The 22,331-nt window shown below is 37.4% G+C and overlaps 1 protein-coding gene across 1 annotated transcript in view; it reads right to left on the bottom strand.

Annotated features, from left to right (window-relative positions):
* Positions 1-1,017: 1,017 nt before the first annotated feature.
* The window catches only part of ARSB (arylsulfatase B), a 64,230-nt gene continuing 42,916 nt past the window's right edge, over positions 1,018-22,331 (bottom strand). The window contains exons 7-8 of the mRNA XM_066338524.1: positions 2,508-2,636; positions 1,018-1,954 (exon numbers count right to left, since the gene is read on the bottom strand). Of these exons, the coding sequence (XP_066194621.1) occupies positions 1,689-1,954; positions 2,508-2,636 (395 nt within the window). The 3' untranslated portion in view covers positions 1,018-1,688. The remainder of the gene's footprint in view (positions 1,955-2,507; positions 2,637-22,331) is intronic.

The following is a 22,331-nucleotide window of genomic DNA, read 5'->3' as shown; positions in this document are numbered from 1 at the left end:
ATTTATATGAGCTGGTCCTGCAGCCAGGAAAAAGGCGATTAGATTCCTGCTTTCTGGAGATGATGACAGACTGAGCTCTGCATCCTGAGAACTTAGCCAAGGACACTGAGAAGCAGCACCAGAACTCAGGGTTTGAGACACTAATCGAGAGCTGGCAGGTTATCTTGCATCAATTTGATGAGTAACTGAGAAATGTTTCTTGGCTTGGTTTCTTCATGGCTCAGAGCCCACTTCAGGATGAAAACAGACTCCACTATGGTAATAAAGACAGGGTACTTACCAGGAAGGTAATAAAAGTAAGGTTTTGTTCATCACAGAATTGTTGTGTAATTCCTACAGAAAGGGGCCTTTGGAGGTCACTGGTTGTTCCTCACCACCTCTACCAAACAAGGGTCAACTTCAAATTTGGTCCATCTTCAGGGATAGAATTTTTCAGAATCTTCTCCAACCAAAGACTGAATACCCCCAGGATCAGGGTTGCCATAGTCTCACATTTCCCATACTTCATGGTGTGTTTTTTTCCTTTCCTCATCTTGCACTGGAACTCCACATGTTCCCTGTGTGCTTTTCATCTTTGGGCATCTCTGAGAAGAGTCTGGTTTCCTCTTCTCTATGCTCTCACATTAGGTAGCTGAAGATAACTCTCACCTTTTTCTCACCAGCATAAACTAACCCCCATTTCTTTATCCTCCCCATGATCATATTCATAGTTCTCCACTGAACCAATTCCAACTGGTCAATACTTTTCCTGTACAGGGAAGCTCAAAATGTGATGCTATGCTCTAGTGCTGATAGAAAGGAATTAAGACTTCCCCTAGCTGCTGGCTATATTCTTGCATATAAGGAACAACATGTGGTTGGTTTTCTTCACCTAGAGAGGAAATGGCAACTCTTGTCCTAATTATTGTCCAGGAGGATGCCTAGATTTTTTTTTCCCATGAAAATGCTTTCCACCTGGTCATGGCCCAGCATGTATCCTGAATGCAGCTGTTCCACCCCAAATGGAGGACTCTGCAATTGTTGAAATTCATGAAATCTTTATTCACCCATTTTTTCAGCCTGTCAAGATCCTTCCACCTGACAGCCTTGCTCTCCAGTTGATCATCACTCTCTACTCTGGTTTGATACATTAAGAGTGAACAGGAAATAAAGATTTTGTTGTATTTGTGAGGTTTTCTTTTTTACTCTTCCTTTTTCTGGATAGAAGTACATGTTAAAGGCAAAAATATTTATGCCAATTAATACCTTTAAGTAGAATTTGTCTTCTGGACAAACATGAAATCAGAATTCAGTATACTCCACAAGACTGATTAGTTTTAGACGGTCCTGCTGCCATGACTCCTTACAAGAAAATAAATTGCTCTTAATTTCTTTCAAGGAAGGAGGCAATGTTTATCTTCTGAAAGTATATTCCAGTCAAAGAATATTCAAATATACATAATATATTTATCTATAATATATATAATTTTACTAACATTCCACATACAATTTTTCAGAATGAGAGAGTGGGAAAAGAAGTAAGAAATAAGATCCCCAACATATCAAGAATAAGAAATACTGAATCATTTAAAGAATAGGCTCACAATTAGCAACAGCTGATTAAAGAAAGTACAAAATACGTGACTAAGACTCTTAGTCCATAAACCAGACTCTGCTACAGTGTTTTTCTGCAGGATGCAACGTGTGCACTAAGCCCACGGACCCCAAGCCCCAGTTGCTGCTGGATCACAGCCAGGATCCTCATCAGGGTAGAACACAGGCACTGAACGTTTGTGATAATACCGAAGCCGTGAGAGTAGTTTTTCCACCACATGAGGGTATTTTTCAGACACATCCTTTTTCTCTTCAGGATCCTGAACGACATCAAACAGCCAAAGTCTCTTTGTTGGTGGATCAGACGACTGAATCTGTGACTCACTGAACAAAGATGGTGGAGGGAACCAGTGGCTGCAGCCTACAGGAACAGGAAAAGACCAAGGGTCAGTTCTGAGATACAGAGAAGCAGTGTGGAGACACAGAGATTTTGCTGTAAGTGATGAATTCACTAGGTCTCTTGACAAGCCTCTGCACAGTGACACCTGCTGCACACCTTAACTTTAGCCCTGCACCAAAGTCTCTCTGTTCCAGGGCTACCTAAATAGGAGTCTCATTTATGCAAAAAAACCCACTGCACCACTGAGATTCAAAATTCCATGTAACTTTTTTTTCATATCAAATAATTTAATGGATCTTTTTCTTGGATTCTATTATCCTTATGGGTCCCTTCCTACTTGAGATACTCTATGACAGTTTTTTCCCTACAGTTCAAGTAAGTTGCAGATAAAATATTTGGAAAATGAACGGAGTACATAGCTTGGATTTTAGAAGTGCTCGTTCTAGATGTGGTCACAAACCTAAGAAGTTAGCAGAATTACTAAAAGAAATTAAAATACATGAAACCAAATTAAGCTGTGTTTGTGGTGGGTGGGAGATAAGATACACTGTACAAAAAGGAGTGATTTTGTTACCTGGATATCCAGTTAGTAACTTCCATTTTCCATGTCTTATTGCTGCATGTATGGATGTATTGAAAAGTGCATCATCCCATGGAGAAGAATTGCTCTGTGGTAAAGACGTCCTCTTGTCAATGCCAAGACCTTAATCAAACAGTAAACTAAGTTAGGTACATTGCATATTCATGAGGTAATTTTTAGTACTCTGTTGGAAAACAATGCAGTTTGTTGTCACCCATTTATTTTTCCCTACTGGATAAATGTTTTGTTGTATATATGTGCAAAGATCTGTGCTGTGATTCAATGGATGTATTTAACTCTGAACTTGAACTGCATTTTAAAAACTTACCAGTGGAACATGCCACAGCTGAGTCCAGATAACTCATTATGTACACAGATATTATATGTGCATCTCATATACCTGTATTAAGAACAGTCAAGATCGGAATTGCTAAATTTGGACATACCAGTGCCTGTATCTTTTGCCAGGCAGTAATAGAGGATTGAAAGATCTCTTGAGTCAATTACTGTTAATTCTCTTAGGTGACCACAGGGAACAAGTCCCAAGGTCTGACCTTGTGGGCTGTCTCCCTGGGCTGAGCACTCTGTGTTCACAAAAAACCAGCATCTGGTCAGCAAGCTGCTTCCGTGGCAGATCTACTGTCTTTGGTGGAGCTGTGTATGATGTGGCCCCACATTCAGATGCTATTGGAAATTGGAATGTCAACTATGCATACATTCCCTCTCCAAACGAAACCTGAAGCTCCTTATAAGAAGAAGCTCAGGAAAAAGGATTAAAATGCATTGACCAGGGATGATTAGGAGACCTCTTTGTTATTGAAACCAACAGGGAGAAAGTGAGTCAGAGGGACACACCAGGAGCATCCAAACCAACTTCCATTTCAGCTTTCATAAATAAAATAGGAGTTCAACACAAAAAATCCAGAAGTCATATATTAGCTGTATCTGCTGATAACAGTTTACCAATGACTACCAGAAAGCAACTTTAATCAGGCTAGAAGACACATAAGAAGATGGAGAGAAACCAGTGTTGATTTTCTAGCTTCTTTCCAAAAGAGATGTTTTTTAACCAGTTTAGGGAACCTGAAAGACTCAGCTGACAGACTTCTGGATGAGAATCCATGAGATGTACAGTGATCATGTAAGAGACAATAGGAAGCAGAACTAGGTATTTCTAAAAAGAGTGAATTCAGTCAAATGCAGTGAAGCAAATATACATCCAATGGAAAGAAGGACAGAAAGTTGGGAAAGGAAATGATAGGACACAATTACTTTATTTTTTATTAAGGACTTGCAAAGTTTCTATTTTCTTACTGAACTTACTACTTTGAGTTCATTTCCTTTGTCTACATCAGACTTGTATAATATTCCCAGATTAATAAGGACATAAAAGGGGCTACTTGTTTGGAATATGCATAATAACAGACTTGGGAGGACTCAGTTCATCTTAGATCAAGAAGCACTGAAGTGGATCTTAAAAACAAACAAACAAACAAAAAAAAAACCACAAACTCAAACGCCTATGAAAACCAGGAAAACCTCATAAGTAACCCAGGTGGAATATCTTCTGAGAGACAAATCCTCACACAGCCATGTGATGTCCATAGAAAATAGGAAACAGTTTAAAGATTAATACAGCTTACTTTTCAGCATCCTTATTATTCTGTCATTTGCTTTGCTACTCCTCATTGACTACTCCTTTTTACCATCTACTTTCTTAAGGATAATAAAAACATTCTTCAGGTCAAAAAAAGAGAAAAATGCTTTTTAAACCTCATGTCGTAAAACTACAGTTTCAAGCCTTGGTCTAAAGATAAAATTATGAAGAATATTAAGCATGAAGAATATGCTTCTGCTTGCTGAACTACACACAGTATGTGGAACCACAACATTACAAAAGATAAACTATTCAAAACACCCCAAATAAATGGTATGAAAGATTGTATTTTTAGATATACTTTGAAAAATATCCTTAGAACACCATGCATGAGACTTAAAATAAGATTCAAGTAGATAAAATAGTTTTTAAATACTCTGATTTGGTCCAGGTAACAAAACTAGACTTCTAAATGAAAAAATGTTTTTACCAGAGTATGAAGTTGAAATCATTTGATGAAGTATTATCTTTCAGCAAAATTTCTTGAAGAGAAATGGTTACACTCCCTCATGTTGAGCTGTTATAAACAGAACTCTGTCAGTCATGTTAATTCATCCATTGCAAGTACTTGTTTTGTGCCAAGAAATGTACAGTCTATTATTCAGGGAAGTGCATTGCTTTCCAGACGGTACAAGTCAACTTTCATCAAATGTATTGGTCATGGTAAACAGATTGATGCTTGTTGCAATGCTCTGTACAAGGATACTTACAGGACCGTCACTTTATTACATTACATAAGCACCAGATACAGAACTATTTAAAATAAAAATTTTTCTTGATATGAATTCTTTCCTTCCCATCCTATGACTTACAGCTTAAACTCAGATAGGTCCTCTTGCTGCATTTACCCATTCTCCTCCTTCTCTTCAGCCCAGGTGAGAAGTTTCTATCCCTGCCTTCAGCTTTTGCTGGTGCAGGTGAAATGCAAAATGCCTGGGCTGTCTTCTCTTGTGGTGTATGAATTTTACAGGGATCCCTTTCCTAATTTCACAGACTGAAGAAGTCACATTGGGTTTGTTTCCTTTTCAAGACAAAATGTTCACTCCCATAGCATCTAAGCACGTTTTGTTTGGTTTTTTTTTTTTTTTTTTCTATATTTGTTCTATATTGTGGGGGAGTTTTTTGTTTGTTTGTTTTCTTATTATAGTTGACCGTAACAACAGCCCTGTGGACTAATTCAGCTGTCAAAGGACAGATGCCTTTTATTAAGATCTCTAATCAAGCCAGCCTCCACAGGTCTGCATAATCTCCTTTTGGGCTAAAATATAAAAAATGTGATGCTTTTGCTTCTATAGGGGCTAAAATGTTTTCGTTTTTTTGCTGTTCGATCAGTGGCTAATGAAATAAGGCTTTGTTTTTACCTTGAAAGAAAGTCCCACAGCCTTTCCCATGAATTTTATTATTGTCAAACAGAAGCTCTGTTTCCTGAAGCTCAACTTTAGAGCCTCACCAGTAGCTGTATTTTTTTTCTAAATAGCCTCTTAGGAAATTATAAAACTTTTATTAATTAAGAAAGCAGTGACCTTTCATTCAGATACTTACTTTCAAACATTTAACAGCAAAATGCAAAGGAATTGAGGTGGCCAACTCTCACTACCCATAAAAGTAAACACTTGAGAAGTCTGTCCCTTTGCCCCTTATGGAAACTTCAGCTTAGTTCTTCTACTTCTGTTACCAACATTGTTTCTATATACTCATTCAAATTAGGATGAAAAATTCCATGTAATTTTCAATAGTTGATCTGCACCTTCAAGAAACCTGATTTTTCCAAAGGCCAATGTCATTAAGTCTGAAAAATCTACACAAGATGCTCAGAAAGCACAGTCAAAACATTGGCTACATTTGTCAAAATAATTGCCGTTTTGATAATTTGAATATTCCATAGCATACTCTTCTGGCGGGATGTTGGAAAATTTACTACTGGGTAACTACATAAGTAATATCCTGACTGTTGTCAGGATAGGATGTTGATAGGATATTCCAGAGAATATCCTGCACTTCTGTGGAAAAGAGAACAGTCTTTCAGTGGACTAAGTCTTGCCAATGCACAAATTTAAGTACAACAAAAGGGAAAGTAAAGATCATGGCAGAGAAAACAGATACACAACAGAATGTACTCTGAACTAGCTCCTGCTATTTAGGGGAGTGTTAGTGAAGCTTTATTGAACAAGTATTGTCCAAAGGCTGTCCAGAAAAGCAATCCCAATACTAAAACTGGCAACACACAGGACGCTATGCCACCACTTGAGGTCCTTTTGTGCCTTGTATGGTGTACTGTGCAGTTTTGGTTCCAATGTTAAAATACAGACACAGAAAAGACACAAAGAGACCTGACACAAGGAAGATTAAAGCTATGGAACAATTTCTGTGTGAAGAATGACTACGTAAATAGGACTCTTTATCCTCAAAAATGGACAACTGATGAGAGAAAGGACAGAGGTCTAAGGAATTGTGTGGCCACAGGAAACTGAGTAAGGAACAAAAAGTCTTTCCCAATAAGGAATTGAATAAATTAAGATGTCATGTACTGAAAATAAATTATAGTATATATTTCCTTATTACAAACCAAACTCAATTCCTTTACATGGAATGCTGTGGGTGCCCAAAGTTTATGCAGGTTAGTAATAAAAGGATTCACAAAGTGGAAGAAAAATACCTCAAGAATTCTTATATCCTAAATATTAGGAGCAGGTTGTGGGGGCCACACAAGAGAAGTGTATTTATATGCTTGCTCCCATGTACTCTGTCCTACACAACTACTACTCTCAGAACAATGAACTGGGCAGATTTTTGGTGTGGTCTTACACAAGATGTGTAATCACTTTCAGTTCAGAAGAGGCAAAAAGCTTGCAAAATAAAGCACTATATTGAAATAGAATTATACAACTTCTATTATATTTATCTCTGTATGCACCGAACTGAAAGGGTCAAAAAATCCTCAAAACTAAGTAGAGAATCATAGCACTATATCATATCTCAAGTAGGAAATGACTCATGTGGATCATGGTCTCCAACACTCTGCTCCTCACAGGACTCCCCAAACTAAACCATATCAAACTGACAGGCATGGAGCTGTGACACTCCCTGGGGAGACAGTTTCAGTGAAGAACCTTTCCATAATGCCCAGTGTGAACTTCTCCTGGTGCAGTTTCATGCCACCTCCTCATGCCCTGTCAGCAGTCCCAGACAGAGAGGATCAACACCAGCCCCTCTGCTTTCCTCCTTGAGGAAGCTGAGGCTGCCCTGAGGTCACCCCTCATCATCCTCCAGGCTGAGCAAACCAAGTGACCTCAGCCACTTATCCCAAGTCTCACACTTGAAGTCTTCCACCACCTTAGTTGCCCTCCTCTCTATGTATATATGATTCAAATTCAGATTTAACTATGATTTCACAGATCCATGAACACTCCAAATAATTTCTAGCATACGCCCTAGTTTACTTCCACGTGCTGTTCTTTAAAGCAGGGGTAGAATACAGCAATGGTAGCATTAGTTTGAACCAGCAGTGACTTCCAAAGCACAAATCAGTGTGTGCAGAGATCACTTATTTCCTTAGGGCTGTTCTTCCACTTACAACAGAACATAAATCAAGAGGACAGTAACTGGAATAATGGATTCACATTGAAATCAGGATTTGACACCTACATTATTTCCTGCTTTAGTCACACAATTTTAAACTTTGGAAAAGCCCCGACAATTTACAGAAATGTTACAAGAATGATGGGTTTTGCCATACTGAAGTGTGTCCCAAGACACAGTTACTAACAGAGGAGTCAACATAAAACAGAAAAGATAACCCAAAAACTTCTTACTTTGCCCAGCAATCTGTTCTTTCACTTAATTTCCTAAGCCTAGGAAAGATCATAAAAAATGCTGCAATGTGCTTAGCCCTATTTTATTCCTCCTTTCCTTTCAAAAAAGCTCTCTGACCTCACTCAGTATCCCATGTGTACTCCTGATTTAAAACACCATTTATGTTAGGAAGGTAGCTTTTCCAGAAAAAAACGGTCTTCCTACATATTTTTGCATACTCTTACAGCAGCCTTCTGCTTAACTCATTAGTTCATCTATCCAACTGGGCAATGATTTCTGGAGGTGGAAAATAGGAAGCAAAATTTTTCTCATTTCTACCCTGCTGATCAATGTATGCTATCTGTTCCTTGGCTCATACAATCCTAATTATCTACCAGGAACTTACTTAAATTAAAATGATACTAATTTATCTGACTACTATGAAAACCACAAAAATGTCTGAAAATCTATTTATTTTCTCTACAACTCAAAACATTTTAATTTTTTTTACTACTGCTGCAAATCAAAACAATTTCATGATCCTTTGATGCCTGCAATGTTACACTGTAATAGAAGAAAAGAAGGGTTGATCCAGTTTTACAGCATTTTACATCTTTAGATGCCTATCAGAAGCTCTCATCTTCCTGTATGGAGACTATAAATCCACTTTGTTTATCTGTCCAAGTCAGGTTCCAAAAGTTTCACTGATCTCTAAAATATTTAATATTCAATCAAGAGCAAATCATTGGAAAAAATGTTTTCTTAATGCAAGCAAAATCAAAAACAGTGCAGACAGCAGTAAACAGCCACTGCAGCACTTGGTAAAAAGGCTTGAAAATTCGGATCTGTAAACTCCTTTGCAAATATTTCCTATGATTCACTTCAATCCTTTGCTTTTTACTATGGAAAGCAAATAGTCCAAGTATCACGTAACCGTTATTTGTAAAAAAGGTTAAGGATAGTCCACACCCACAATGTACAAATTCACAATTTAATGAAAATAAAAGATACAATTTGAATCTGCTTTTTAAAGAAAGGCTTGGTCTTTAAATTTATCTATAAGACAAATTTGTGGAAACATTTTATTAAATATAATTAGTTTCATAAGAGCATACTCATTTAAATATTGATATATATTTTTTAACTGTCAGAAGGAAAAAAAGATAAACTAAATGAAGTGTAAATCTTCAGCTGTGATTTAAAAGATGTACTATAAATATTCTATATCAATATTCATGGTATTTTGCAGATCTAATAAACATAGATCAATTCCTCTTCTCGTTCCTCTAGCTTTCCTTCTTTCATTCACTGAGACCAGATCGAGCAATTGGTAGAAACTTAAAAAAGTGTGGCAACATAAATAGACAGTACATCTAAAAATAAAACTTTCTGCCTTCAGTGTATGATTAAGATGATGAAAATGATCACAGTAGAGAATAAGTTTTCTTGGCTGGTAAGAGATCAAAGAGCACAGAGTTCTCTCTAACATGCCACTTAGCAAGGTCTTGACCACAAAATTTAAAGTGCCCAAAACGTTGTTGCTTTGAGCATGCTGTATTTCTGTACACTGTGGTCTACAATACAACCATGTGGGGGGGCAATGCTGGATACTGAGGAAAAATTTTGGAGGAGGAAAAAGGACCGTTAATTTGTTATTTATATGGGAGACAGAGCCTTGACCAAAGCGTAATCTGAACAGCTAAGTGAATATCCGAGTGGCCATGCCTACAATTTTTCAATATCCTACACAGCAACAAAAACATTCTTTTATAAGTAGCTGCATATAATCAGTGTCCTTTAAGGGAAACAGAAGCAAATGAAGCTTCTACACTTGTTTCTTCATCTGCAAAACAAGGATGTTATAAGTTATCTACCTTTTTCAGCACATTTCTCACAGGAAGAAATGAAAAACATCAGCATTCTCCATAGTTAAGCTTCTTCTGATAATATAATGTAGCAGCCATATGACAAAGAAAATACATTAACAAAAAGCTCCAAGCTTAATTGCAATATGCTTGACAGAAAAGACTGAAAAGTCAGTATTAAGAAGAGCCACAAAACCCAGGGTCAATTAGGATTTTAGATGGCTCACACTCTTTGCAGTCCAAGTAAAAAACACATCTGAACAAACAACAACCATGTGCTACTGCTTTGCAGGTGGTAAAGCACATTCAAAAGCATTCAGCCCAAATAGGAACATCACCATTTCCTGCGACACAAGTGTGTGGACATACTACACTGGCTGTTTCAATAGTTTGAAATCTTGCAGTGTGTAGTGTATTCTGCAAAAAGAGATTCCCTAGATATTTTCTTATGAACTAAAATTTTTCGCTGTAGTTCTCAAGACTTGTATTTCAATATAGATTTTGTCTGGCTATGCAATACCCTCTGTAACTTCTTTAGTTACTCCACTCCAGTTCTTGAACAACAGACAACAGATTCCACATGCAACAAAAGTTTACTTCTCATACCACATGGCAATGTAGGTGAAGAAACTAAGCAACAGCAGGAAAAGATGGAAAGATCCTCATGTGGACAGAAGAGCATTCAAAAAAATAGGGAAAAAAACCAGTTTTGATTTCATCACTGCAGAGGCCACTACTGGATTCCTAAAGGAATTTGTCCTGGGAGATATACCATTGAACATATTCCAAATGACCTGGAAAAGGGAATGAACAGTGAGATGGCAGAGACTGTGAATGATGACAAGTTATCTAAGGCTGTGAAGAATGACAGTAGGCCTGTATGAGGCTGGGTAACAGGTATTCAAAATAGTCAATGACATTTAACATATATGCAGATAAAGTGATACATACGCGAAAAAATAACCTGAAATTCATATAAACATATAAAATAATGGCCTTTGTGACATTCATAACCAAGAGTGAAACCCTGGAATCACAACAGATTGAGCTGACACTTCTTCAAAATTACGTTAGCATTGCACAAAAAGAGAACTGAGTGAAGGGAAAGACTAGAAAAGAACTTGCTAACAAAGCAAAAAGCCCCATCCAACTGGAAAACTTTTTTGGTCTTCCCATCTCAAAAACAAGACTGAGGAAGTTCAGAAACCAGTTGCAAGGTTAGGTGGCATAGCAATCCCTTGTGAACAAAACTCCTCTGCTAGATGCATACTCTAATTAAATTTGCATTTTCTGTGGAACTCCAGGGACCAGGTTGTTTTTGCTCCCTCCCATCCTGTGGGACACTGGCCAAATGCAATCATGTAATCAAAACTTTATTGTTTTAAATGACACGGGACTTACCATCTGAACATGCAGGCCAAATACTTCAAGTACTTCAAACTTACTACACGCACTTCATTAAGCATCTTGAGTGAAATTCCACAACCTAGGCAGTTTCTAGTATTTTTCATGGTGACTGAAATGTGGAGTGGCAGTACTGCACACCATGTAGCCACAATGAGAAAAACTCAAACATGCTGAAGCACTGAGTGAGATATGAATTCTTTACTTAGGAAATTCATTGTCTGCTTGGGCTAGGAATAGCCATGTTCCAACAGGACTAGACTACGTTTTCTGCACAAATGGAGTGGCATTTTCTTTTTTGAATCACACCAGAGATGTTTAATAGAAAATCTCCATGTTATTCTATCACTTCTTAAAATCTTTTAATCACATCTCAGCTAATCAGAACAGCTAGGAAAATTTTCTGAGCTGCCAATCCCCTGACATCTTCAACCCCAGGTTATAAAGGTGATAAAAGAGATTGTGTTTTATCAGTAAGCAAAACTGTGGCTCAGACAGCAATGCAACAAAGTCCTGCTCATATTCAGAGACTCTTGGGAGGATCACTGCAAGTGCTCATGTTTTCAGACTTATCTCTGCTAACAGATGCTGAAGGGACACACACAGAGCTACAGATGTGGCATGAAGCACCCATCACGAGTTTCTGTCAGCCATGGCCTCAGGGCAACGGCAACAGCCACTAAAAGACTGTACCACACAGCAGACAGCAAGAAACTACTGGACTACAGAAACTACAGAAATCTGTGCTTGCTCTGATCAGGCAGCTTTAGAGCATGAAGTGGCGCTCACACATATGTTCAGAAAAAGATATTGTAAATGATCTAAAATAACTCAATCTTGTGCACACTGGTTGTCCACTCACAGAAGACTCACTCCCAACAGACAGGCTTTCAAAAGGTCATGTCAATGACTTAGCCTGGCAATGGCTAAGTCTCAAGGGGATAAATTAGATGCTCAAATTCTGCTGAGGTTATACTCTAAGACATTAATAAAAAACATTTTTACAAAATAAGGAAGCTTTTTTAGAGAGAACTGAACAACTCCATATATGTTGCAGAGTAGAATTCTGATTAATAGTTGAACCAAATCATGCCCACTACTTCCACTAGGACTTAAAACCAACAAGCAGTAATGAGCATTATTTTCATAGTAAGGTGATGCACATGCCTCCCTGCCTCTTGTGATCTGATTAGTAGTCTCTAAAAACCACAGAGGAGATCCCCAGACAGGAGTCTGGGACTGGTAAACCAAAACTCAATTACATATGAAACCCAAACAGAAGGAGGGTATTTTCTAGTATTTTCATGATCATATTTTAAATCAACACACTATTTTAATAATCCAGTAAATTCCTATTGTATTCACCATCTTGTGTTACCAGAAAAATCGTAACAGAATCATCCTCCTACTGCTTCCACTAAAATAAAAGCTTCTGTTCTTAGCCAAGTTATTTGATGCTATTATCAAGATTTAAAATGTTTATTTACATGTTGCCCAGTAAAGAGAAAAAAGAAAACCTAAGCAGTTAAAAAAATTCACAAGTGATTTCTTTCCTTACAACAGACAATCAAAACTCCTTAAAATCATCTTGCCCCATTTTTGTGCTACAACAGCAAGAGTAAATAGTAGGTAAAAAAAAAAAGTAAATCGAAAACTGTCTTAAATATTATGAAATTCCACATAAAAATTACCCTCATGACAGCAGTCTTCAGCCTCCCAGAATTCTCACCACATGCCCACACTCAAATCCTGCATGATTGGCAGGCTTCCTGTGCCTTACTAATGCTCAACTGTGGAACAGCAGGAAGTCTGTTAGGGCTTGAAAAACTCTACCCTGAAACAAATGGGAACCTTTCCATTAATTCCAGTGGGCTCTGGTTCAGACTGGTTAAGCATCAGCAGTAACAAACAAGGAATTTACACCCTACCAACTCCTCTTAATCAAATAAATGAAGCTAAATTCCCCTTTATCCATACAGTTGAGTAGACACAATGTGTTTTCCACAAAACCATCATATGAAAGGCTTCCCCATTTGCATTTACAGCAATTACTTCTGGCAATACAAAAGCTTTAATCAACTCCTCAAATAAAAGTGATTCTGAAATCAAAACAAAAGTGCCAATACATGATTTATCAAGTCTCAAAAGAAAAAGTTTAAGAAAACAAGAACACACAATGCCATGAATTACACCAAAAACTAAGTCTTATGGATGAGCAGATGAAAATTAATTCCAGAGTCATCTTCCCTGCTCCAAAACCCATGTCACCATGCTCTGAAGTTCTAGAAAATACAAGAAAGTGTTCATTTGAATGTATTTCCCTGCAGCACTCAATCAGCAGGATGAAGGTGGACTTGAGGTAACAGGTAATCAAACACTTGATACTTTATAGAAGCATGGAGCCAGACATGGGAACACCAAGTCAAGAAATGAACCATAACTTCACTGCAGTAAAACTCAGGAAGCCACCCAGTAACTCTTCTTTGTGGTCAGCACTGCTTCCCACAACCACATCTTCTGAACTTTCCTCCACAGCATTTTTCTAACTGTCCAACAGTTTCCTCCCTGAGGAAATTCTCAGGCCACACCAAAAGAACTAAGCAGCTGAGTTACTCTGTTTGTTACAAACAGTTTAGAACAGCCACCTCCCATCTTCCAGGAGAGATTTCTCCCCAGCTTTGTGGATGTCTGTACTTTATATTTCACATCATGTTATACATACAAATATTTTGAATGACAACACAGAAAATAGGTGATGGGATATCCAGATGGGTTTGGGTAATTTTGATTTCCACTAACACCAAATTTGTACATAAAACTTTCAATTTATACAAGAAAGTAAGGAAAGTTAGTGGATACACCATTTGTAATAAATTCTCAACGTTCTACTGTTCTGTAAATCTTACTTCAATGATATATGTGATCTTCTAGCATTCAAGATGCAAAATATTCTGTAGGCACAGAGTGTTTTTCATTTGCAAGTGATCTGGCCTATGGTTTGACTTGCAGACAGTCTACAAATACATTAAATCCCAGTTCTCTACATTACACCATAAAAACCAGAATGGTACACGAAAAAAAAAAAATCCAGATTTCCTTTGGTATTTCCCAGCTTTTAAGTACCTGGATCTGGGGAAAACAGAAAAGGTTGCAGGAAAGTTTAATGAGGGAACATAAGAACAGAGAAATAGCTTTCAGAATACACAATTTCTTGCAGAGGCCACTTCAGGAATTAAAAATTGGTACCATCTACACTGTTCATCTGCACACAGAATAAAAGTAGTATGGATCTACAGACTGTCTCAGAAATGCCAATGGATTTTCATTCTGGTTTATGTTTTTGATTAGGCATCAACATGCTTTACTTGAACATGAGATTGTTTTTTTCCTTCTGAAGTTCAGGAAATAATATATTGAACATGATTGAAGTTTTTTTTTATTATATACCCCAGACCACAGTGGTTACAGTACTGAGAGCAGAGTGAGCACTAAATTTTCCATTCTCACTTATGAATATTAAATCAAGTCTCTTACTTAGGGTGAAAATATGGACTGTCTCTAATGTAGTAATATAATTTACTACTAAAAATTGCTAAAATTCTAAACCACTCAGAGGAATCAACTACTCACCTGCAAGATAAGACTATATTTTCAAAGAAAATTTTATTGAGAAATAAAAAACCCTGAAGGACAAAAGTTACAGTTAATATTTTTTACAGTTAGAAGATACACTTGGATTCCATATATCTTTTATTTATAAACATAAGGTCTTTTAAAATGCCACATTTGTTTGGAAACACATGGCTCTCCATAGATTTATAACTCTCCATTTATAACTTTCTCTCTCCTATAGCTACAGAAGCAGAAAATGTCCTCAATACAAAAGAGAAGGATTCCCAAAGCAAAATTCTCACTTGACCATAAACAGAAAACTTCACACTGTGTTTCACTTGGATAAACTATAAATTTGTTGGTGCTATACTGCAAGTTTATTTTTAGCATTTTATACAGTGGAAACTTCATGACAAAAAATACCTTTTGCTAGACTTGATTCTGTGGAGCAGCCTGTCACTTCATTTTCATCGAGAAATGCACAAGACAAAGAAAACTGCAGAAGGAGTTTTACGAAATTCTCCCTATTACTCTGGCAAAGAGCATACTGTTAGCTTGGCATGAATATAATTTATATTCCTCCAGCAACTCATTCAGCTCTTGAATTCAGCTCCCCTCCAGCAGACAGCCCAGTCAACTGACATATAATCAGTTCTGGTTAAAAATGCCAGTCTCACTATGATCCATTTGATACTCTGCAAATTATCTTAAGGCCTTTATTGATAACTGCTGAACTTCAGCAAATCTCAGTCAATGAACTGCAAAAATGAAATCAGAGTAACTTTCATAAAAATGCAGAAATAGTTTTTAATTTCATTATTATAATGGATAATGCTACAAATGTATAGACGGTTCCTTCTTGGGATGTATCCCTTCATAGCATATCATTTGAGTCAACTTCATTATATTGTCTCTGCACTAACTCTTACTTACATGAGTAAAATCTTGGGAAGAGATGGAGAAATAGTAAGAGATGGAGAAACAGACAGGAAAAAATGTTATGGATATTTATCTTACCATTCACATGTTATCATTCACATCGTCCACACCATCACCATCATCCACAATAAAGGCAAAATTTAGAGCTTACTGAATGTTTCAGAAAATACATATATTTTAGACTCTTCATAAATATTAAAATTAAATATCAAAACCCCAGCAGGTTATTTTGACTGTTTTAAAGAAAGTATATATAAGAGTATCTTATTTGGGAACAGATTGTTTTTGTGTAGACATTGCTTGTCGTACATTAGCAAACTTTTAATCATAATATTATTTAGTGTTTCTTAGACTTTTGCCTTTTTATGAAGCACCAAAGATAAAAAACCTCATAGAAATCAAAGCTCAAAATTACAGGGTAGCTTTGAATAACACTGATTAATTAAGTAACATTTTCCCTTTTCATAATAAAAAAACCCAAATACTATCAATGTGAGAGCTGATCAAGTTCTTCAAGGCTATTTCTAGGCCTGCTGCAGTGCTGTGGATTGCTGGTTTAGGTGACTGTCTCTACTACAGCACACAGACAATTCTCCTCACCAGGAAGAAAGTCTTGTACATTTTTTGAAAAAGCTTGAAGTGACACAAAGCACCTTCTTCCATCTACACTTTTATGTCTTCACCGAGATAAAGTCAATTTATTTTTGCTTTTTTGCTCATTCTTCAAAAGCCAACCATTTTTCCTTCATTTTTATAGTGAATAAAAACCATATTCTACAGTGTGTTCTGAAGGATAGCTCATGAACAGCAGAATGTGATTTTTCTATTTCAGTTATAGAAATAGAACTTTTATATTGGCTTACCCCATTTATAAGGGACATTTCTGAAGCTGCACAATTATTTGTAGCTCTGATGCCTTACTTAATGTGAAATTTCACGAAAATATTTCCAGAAATAGAACAATCTTGGTACACCATTTTGAAATGCAGATGGCTCTGTGAGCTTACAAGGCCTTTGCATATATGTGCTTTGTACTGATTCCTCTTTTTTGGAACCGTGATGTGTACAGCAATTATCTCACCTCAACAAGGAAACTCTGGAAATGTCAAGGGCTCTTCCAACCTACACTGTAACAATGAATTACTGGAGAAATAAGGGCCTCTGCTACTTCACTGAGGAAAGACATTTTGTGACCTTTTGCTGCTTTATGGCAATAATGAGTTTTCTACAAAGCTGTGAGTCTTTCTCTTATTTTATTAAAATAAAAGCATTTGAGGAATAGCCTTGACCTTAACCTTGGGAGAACGAACAGAATACTGATCTTAAGAGCCCTGAGACACTGTAACTTCCTGCCATTATGTTGACAAGGTGTAGAGCTGTACACAAACTTAAAGAGTGAAGCTCACCTATCTTAATTCACTTAGTTAAATGCTATGAACACCTAGATCTAGTATTATTCCTTCTAATGTCAGTTCATCATAACAATGTTTGATTCCAAAGGGAAGATTTATACTAGAATATCATATTCAGTCTCTTACCTTTCAAAATTTTACTTTATTTCAACAAGAGTAGACATTTGAAACATTCACCTTCTTTTTCACAACATATTATTTCTTTTCAAAAATACCACATCACATGAACAATTGAGTTAAATCCATAATCACTGAAGCAGCAAAAAATCCTAGTGCATATCAGCAAGGTGAATCTTTTATTCAGGTTACTACATTCTTACACAACCTTAGAATATGAAAATTGAGGTTATTCTAAGAACAAACTTAACATTACAGCCTAAAACGTTGTATTAAAAAAAAAAAAAAAAAAGAGAGAGAGACAGCAAAAGTAAACGTTAAACTTTCACTTCCAGTGGAAAAACAAGGAAAACAAAAATCAAAATCTTACTTTTTCCAGGAAATTAATTTTAACTGATTGTATAGAACTTCTGAATTATTGAAGCATTGTCCTGTTGTGGTGGCTTTTTATGTGAAGCACCCACACTCCATCTGCATCACTGTAAGGATGTTGTGTTGAAGGTAAAGATAATTGAGCAGCAACTCTAACAACCTGTGCTCTGTTAAAATTTTTCAGGTTTATGGCTCAGAGATATCTCACTTGAAAAATGTAACCTACCATTTACATCAAGACCTGCATAAAAATATAAAATGCTAGGATTATGTTCAAATAGTTATAAAATACAATGAGGAAAAAAAAAAGCAGTATAGAGGGATTTCTGGATTCCTGTCACGATACTTGCATTACACACTTAATCAAGTGACCTAACATTTCTAAATTCTAAGAGATTATCTACATCTCAAAGGAAACATGGGGATTAGTATTTATGAGGCTCACCAAGCATGCAACCCTCTAGTATTAAATACTGCAGGGATGGATGGTTCACTGACATGCAGATGGGCTGAGAGCCAAGGCAATGCAGAACCACAGCCCAAACTTCCTGACAGCAAGGGCTACACCCCAGAAACTCATATAGCTGACAGTCAAAAGAAAAACACCACTTATCTCTGATGTGAATGGCAGCAGATGAAGCTGGAACAACAGCCTCCCATTAAGGAGTGGAGCTGAGCTCTGCCCAAAACTGCCAGGTCGGCATAATATGCACTGCATGAAGTGGCTGAGGGATGCAGGGTCCTGTGTTGGCAGCTCCTGCCTTACAAACCTACAGGGGGCCATTGCAATTTATGATTTTCTTGAAATAGGAAGATGAGAGAGTACAAACAGTCAGCATGCATATGTATAATTTTGCAGGAAAATGGTAATCTGGAGAAGCAAATAACATATTTGTGATTTTGTCCATTCTTGCCCATTGTCCAATTCCAGCTGTCACTATGTAAGCTCAGTCAGCTACCCATACTGGCCAATTTTCTGCACAGTTTTGATTCCACAGTAGATTCTGGGTCTTAAGCCTGTCACAGACGTGGAGTGTATTTATCCCATTCAACACCTACCCAGCATGTTCATCCATGCATCTTCTGCTGGACGGATCAATTACATGATGATAATTTTTTTCCACTTTCTCTTTCTTTCTTTTTTTTCCCTTTTTTATTAAATATTTCTAAACAAGCAAAATCATCAGTAAAAGAACTGTGGAAGAAGTAATTTCTGTCCTACAAAGTCTCAAGAATCATCTTTCATCTAGGCAAAATAGGTAACAAATGGGACACAGAGGGGCCTGGAGTGTCTATTCCTTACTCAAGATGAATAATTTTGGTATATGTACCAAATATAATATGTATACAATATATAATTCTACAGCCATTATAATGCAATTTTAATGTCTACAAATGACACACTAGTCCCAGAACAGAAAATATTTCTCTATAGTAATACATTATACGTTCATTCTGCTTATAGCAGATCTAGCTCTTTTACAAGCAATCATTTATTTTGGCAATTAATAGTGCAATACATGAGGTAATGCCTTCTTTCAAATGTCAAGGAGAGCATTGCAAAAATTGATTAATTTTGCTCTAGGCAAATAAAGGTTTGGAGGAAAGTCACAAAATATTTTTACAAGTTCTCTGTCTTGGATGTCTCCCTCTGAATAGATATATCTTCCAAATAAATTAACTACAATTAGTAATCTACACTGTTATTATGCCTTTGAAGTTTTAGTTTATGGTTGAATCTGGTATCTTAAATGAAGGTAAAAGTTTTTTCAGCCTAAGCCAGCGCCACCCAAAACACATTTATTTTGAATACATCTTTCTGATTTAAATAAATCCAAGTTCTTTTTGAAGAGAAAGTGATGCTACACATGTAGTCCACAAGATTTTGTGAAAGTCACCGAATTTATTAATAAATTTAGCAAGTCAGATTAAAGCTAATACACTGTGTACTGACAGGTTCTGATTAACAACTCTGAATTAAAGGGTACATTTCCTTTCAGTATGTCATTTAGTTCTGATTCTCAAAATAAAGTTGCCTTCTGTGGGATATGAAGTTTCAATGCTGCTTCAAGACAGGCCATCTAGCAATGACTGTGGTCAGAAATAAGTTTGGTTTAGCAGTTAGGGGAATTGAGACTTAAAACCAGTTGGGTTTTAATTTAGCTGAATCACCAAAACTTGATGAAATGCCATAAGGCTGTTTAAAAGACAGGAGATCTTTCACAATGGAAGAGCTGATGTCATCCACACAGCTGCCAAACCATCAACAACTTGGCTATTTTTTTATTTTTAAAGACAAATTCACAAAAATATTTATTTTCTTTTCAAGTGTATGTATATCTGGTTTTTTACTTACTCAATTTTTAAGTTACTTTATGCATTTTATTTGTGCTTTCTTAACCTATACATTACAGAGAAAAATTATACTCTCTACATAATTTTAGCTTCCCGTTTTTAATTTTCTTATTTTACTACTGAGTCCTTTAAGTGAACAGAAAATGTGTATGTTCCAGACCCAAACCTGAAAGACAGCAGATTTTTCATAGCAAATTACATAATTGTAAACTCTCTAATAAACTACAAACCTACATTGAGATCAAGCAATTGAGACATATATTCATCATTTCTGAAAACAATCAAGAGTGTGGTGAAGGAACAATCAGAAAGACTGGAGACCTGCTTTTAGCAAGGAGGGAGAGGAGCAATCTCCTCTGAGGCATGTGGGTCCAGCTCCATCTGCAGAGCTCACCAGACTGGTTTAGCACAGCAAGGCTCAACCAGAAGATGTGGTTTCTCACTCCTTTCCCTGGGGTTCTGGTTCCAGAAGCAGCCAGACAGTGGTAGCAGGGTTGCCTCTCCCTCTGCCTCCCCTCTTCCAAACACACACCCACCTTGCCTTGGGTTGACACTGGCATCCATCAGCCCTTCCAATGTGCAGATTCAACCCACATGACAGAGGAAAACCAGGCTAGCCAGTTGGACCAGTTCACAGAGGTATCCAAGAAGTGCCAAAACCAGCATAAAATAAGCACGAGGAGCATGTGGCTAGGAAAGGGTAGGGGAGAAAGTAAAGCACATTCCCAGCAGAAACCTGTTGGATGACTTAATCATGCATCAAGGAACAGAAATCTCAGGGTTTCATTTCAGAGCCAAAATAATCAGTCTCACCTGTCCCCCAAAACTCCTTCTAGTCCCAGTCTTTGTGCCAAAATGAGCACTTGGCTATCCAGCATACATCCAAAAGGTGGGGGCGGAGAAAGGCTTATTAAAGTTTGAACCAGTACTCTGACCTGGTTCATGGCTCGGCTCTGTGAGTAGTTTTGGCAACCCATGAGAAAGGGGAGCACTGGTGAGGCACTGTGGGAGTGCAGGATACTGCAGGATATCCTCTGTGGATACAGCCTACTAGCTTAAACTCGATGAAACTACTGCCTCTGGCTGAGGTTCCCAGCATGGTCAGAGCTGATCTTAGCTAGTGAGTCCTGTGGCCAGACCCTCCATCTGCTACCTAACACACACTGATCCCCTCCTCCCAGTCACACAGCTACAGGACAGGTTAATTCAGCTCACTGAGGTGGTAGAAATCTTTACTCCTCTTTTGCCTGGCTACCCAAAACAATCTGAAAGCTGATCTGACAATCATCCTGTCACCATGTAATTTCTACATCCAACAGAAGTGAAGAAGGGAGGATAGAGGGAGGAGAGGCTGGCCATTTTGGCAACAGCTCACCAGCAGCTGGCTCTGCAACCCCCAAAGACCAAAACCCACTCCTCTCCTCATCCTAGTTTTGGAGATCTCACCCTAGTTTTTCATTCCACTCTCTGCTCTTACATGAGTCAATAGTCATAGGTCTGCACCACAAACCAGATCAGTTTGTTAAGAGAAAAGCTTGGTTTTGACTCCAACCACTCCACAGCCACAGGTCAGAGGGAGGCTACAGGCAAGGTCTGCGGCCAGGGAGAAGAGTGCCTTTTTTAGGACAAAAGACAAAAAATAAAGAATTACAGTTTAAAGTACTGCCTATGTGTATCAGACCACAGGAAAGATTTATATTTTAATGAAGGAAGTCTGCCTTCTGAGAGAAGGTTTACTTGAAGTAGTCAGTGAAACAGGACCTGAGCATTTTTTTGTAAAATGGAACTGTGGGCAAACTATTTTGCAGTGTTTTCCCTCTTGTGCTCTTTACTGTTAACAATAGGAGAAGTGCAGTACTTGGTACAAGACGACTGCAGGGCTGCAGTGTTTGCCACTGCACATCAGGTCCTGAAAAAAGGTAAGCAGATGCTGATCAGTAGATTCATCACTTCTGCTGGAGTAACCCGGGCTGATGTCCAGATATCAGAAACCAGCACTCAGTCTAAGAAGTTGCAAAGTTATGGATTGTTACCCCACAAGTGGTAAATAAACACACAGCCCAAGGTCAGGTCAAACAGACCACAGCAGCAGAGATATTGCTAGCTCTGTAATCAAGACACCGTGTCTTATTACTTAAACTTAATATTCTGTTGAATACTTGGCTGTAACAGTTGACTTGTCACTAAACTAATTAATGTATTTTGCACAAATTCTTCCCTGAAGGAGTGCTTATTTTGGTGTAAAAAATCTGAACAGAAGAAAGCTCAGTTTTCCTGTTTCAGTTAAAAAACC

This window comes from Sylvia atricapilla, chromosome Z (genome assembly GCF_009819655.1).
Source record: "Sylvia atricapilla isolate bSylAtr1 chromosome Z, bSylAtr1.pri, whole genome shotgun sequence".
Lineage (NCBI taxonomy): Eukaryota > Metazoa > Chordata > Aves > Passeriformes > Sylviidae > Sylvia > Sylvia atricapilla.
This window is presented reverse-complemented; position numbering and strand designations above follow the sequence as displayed.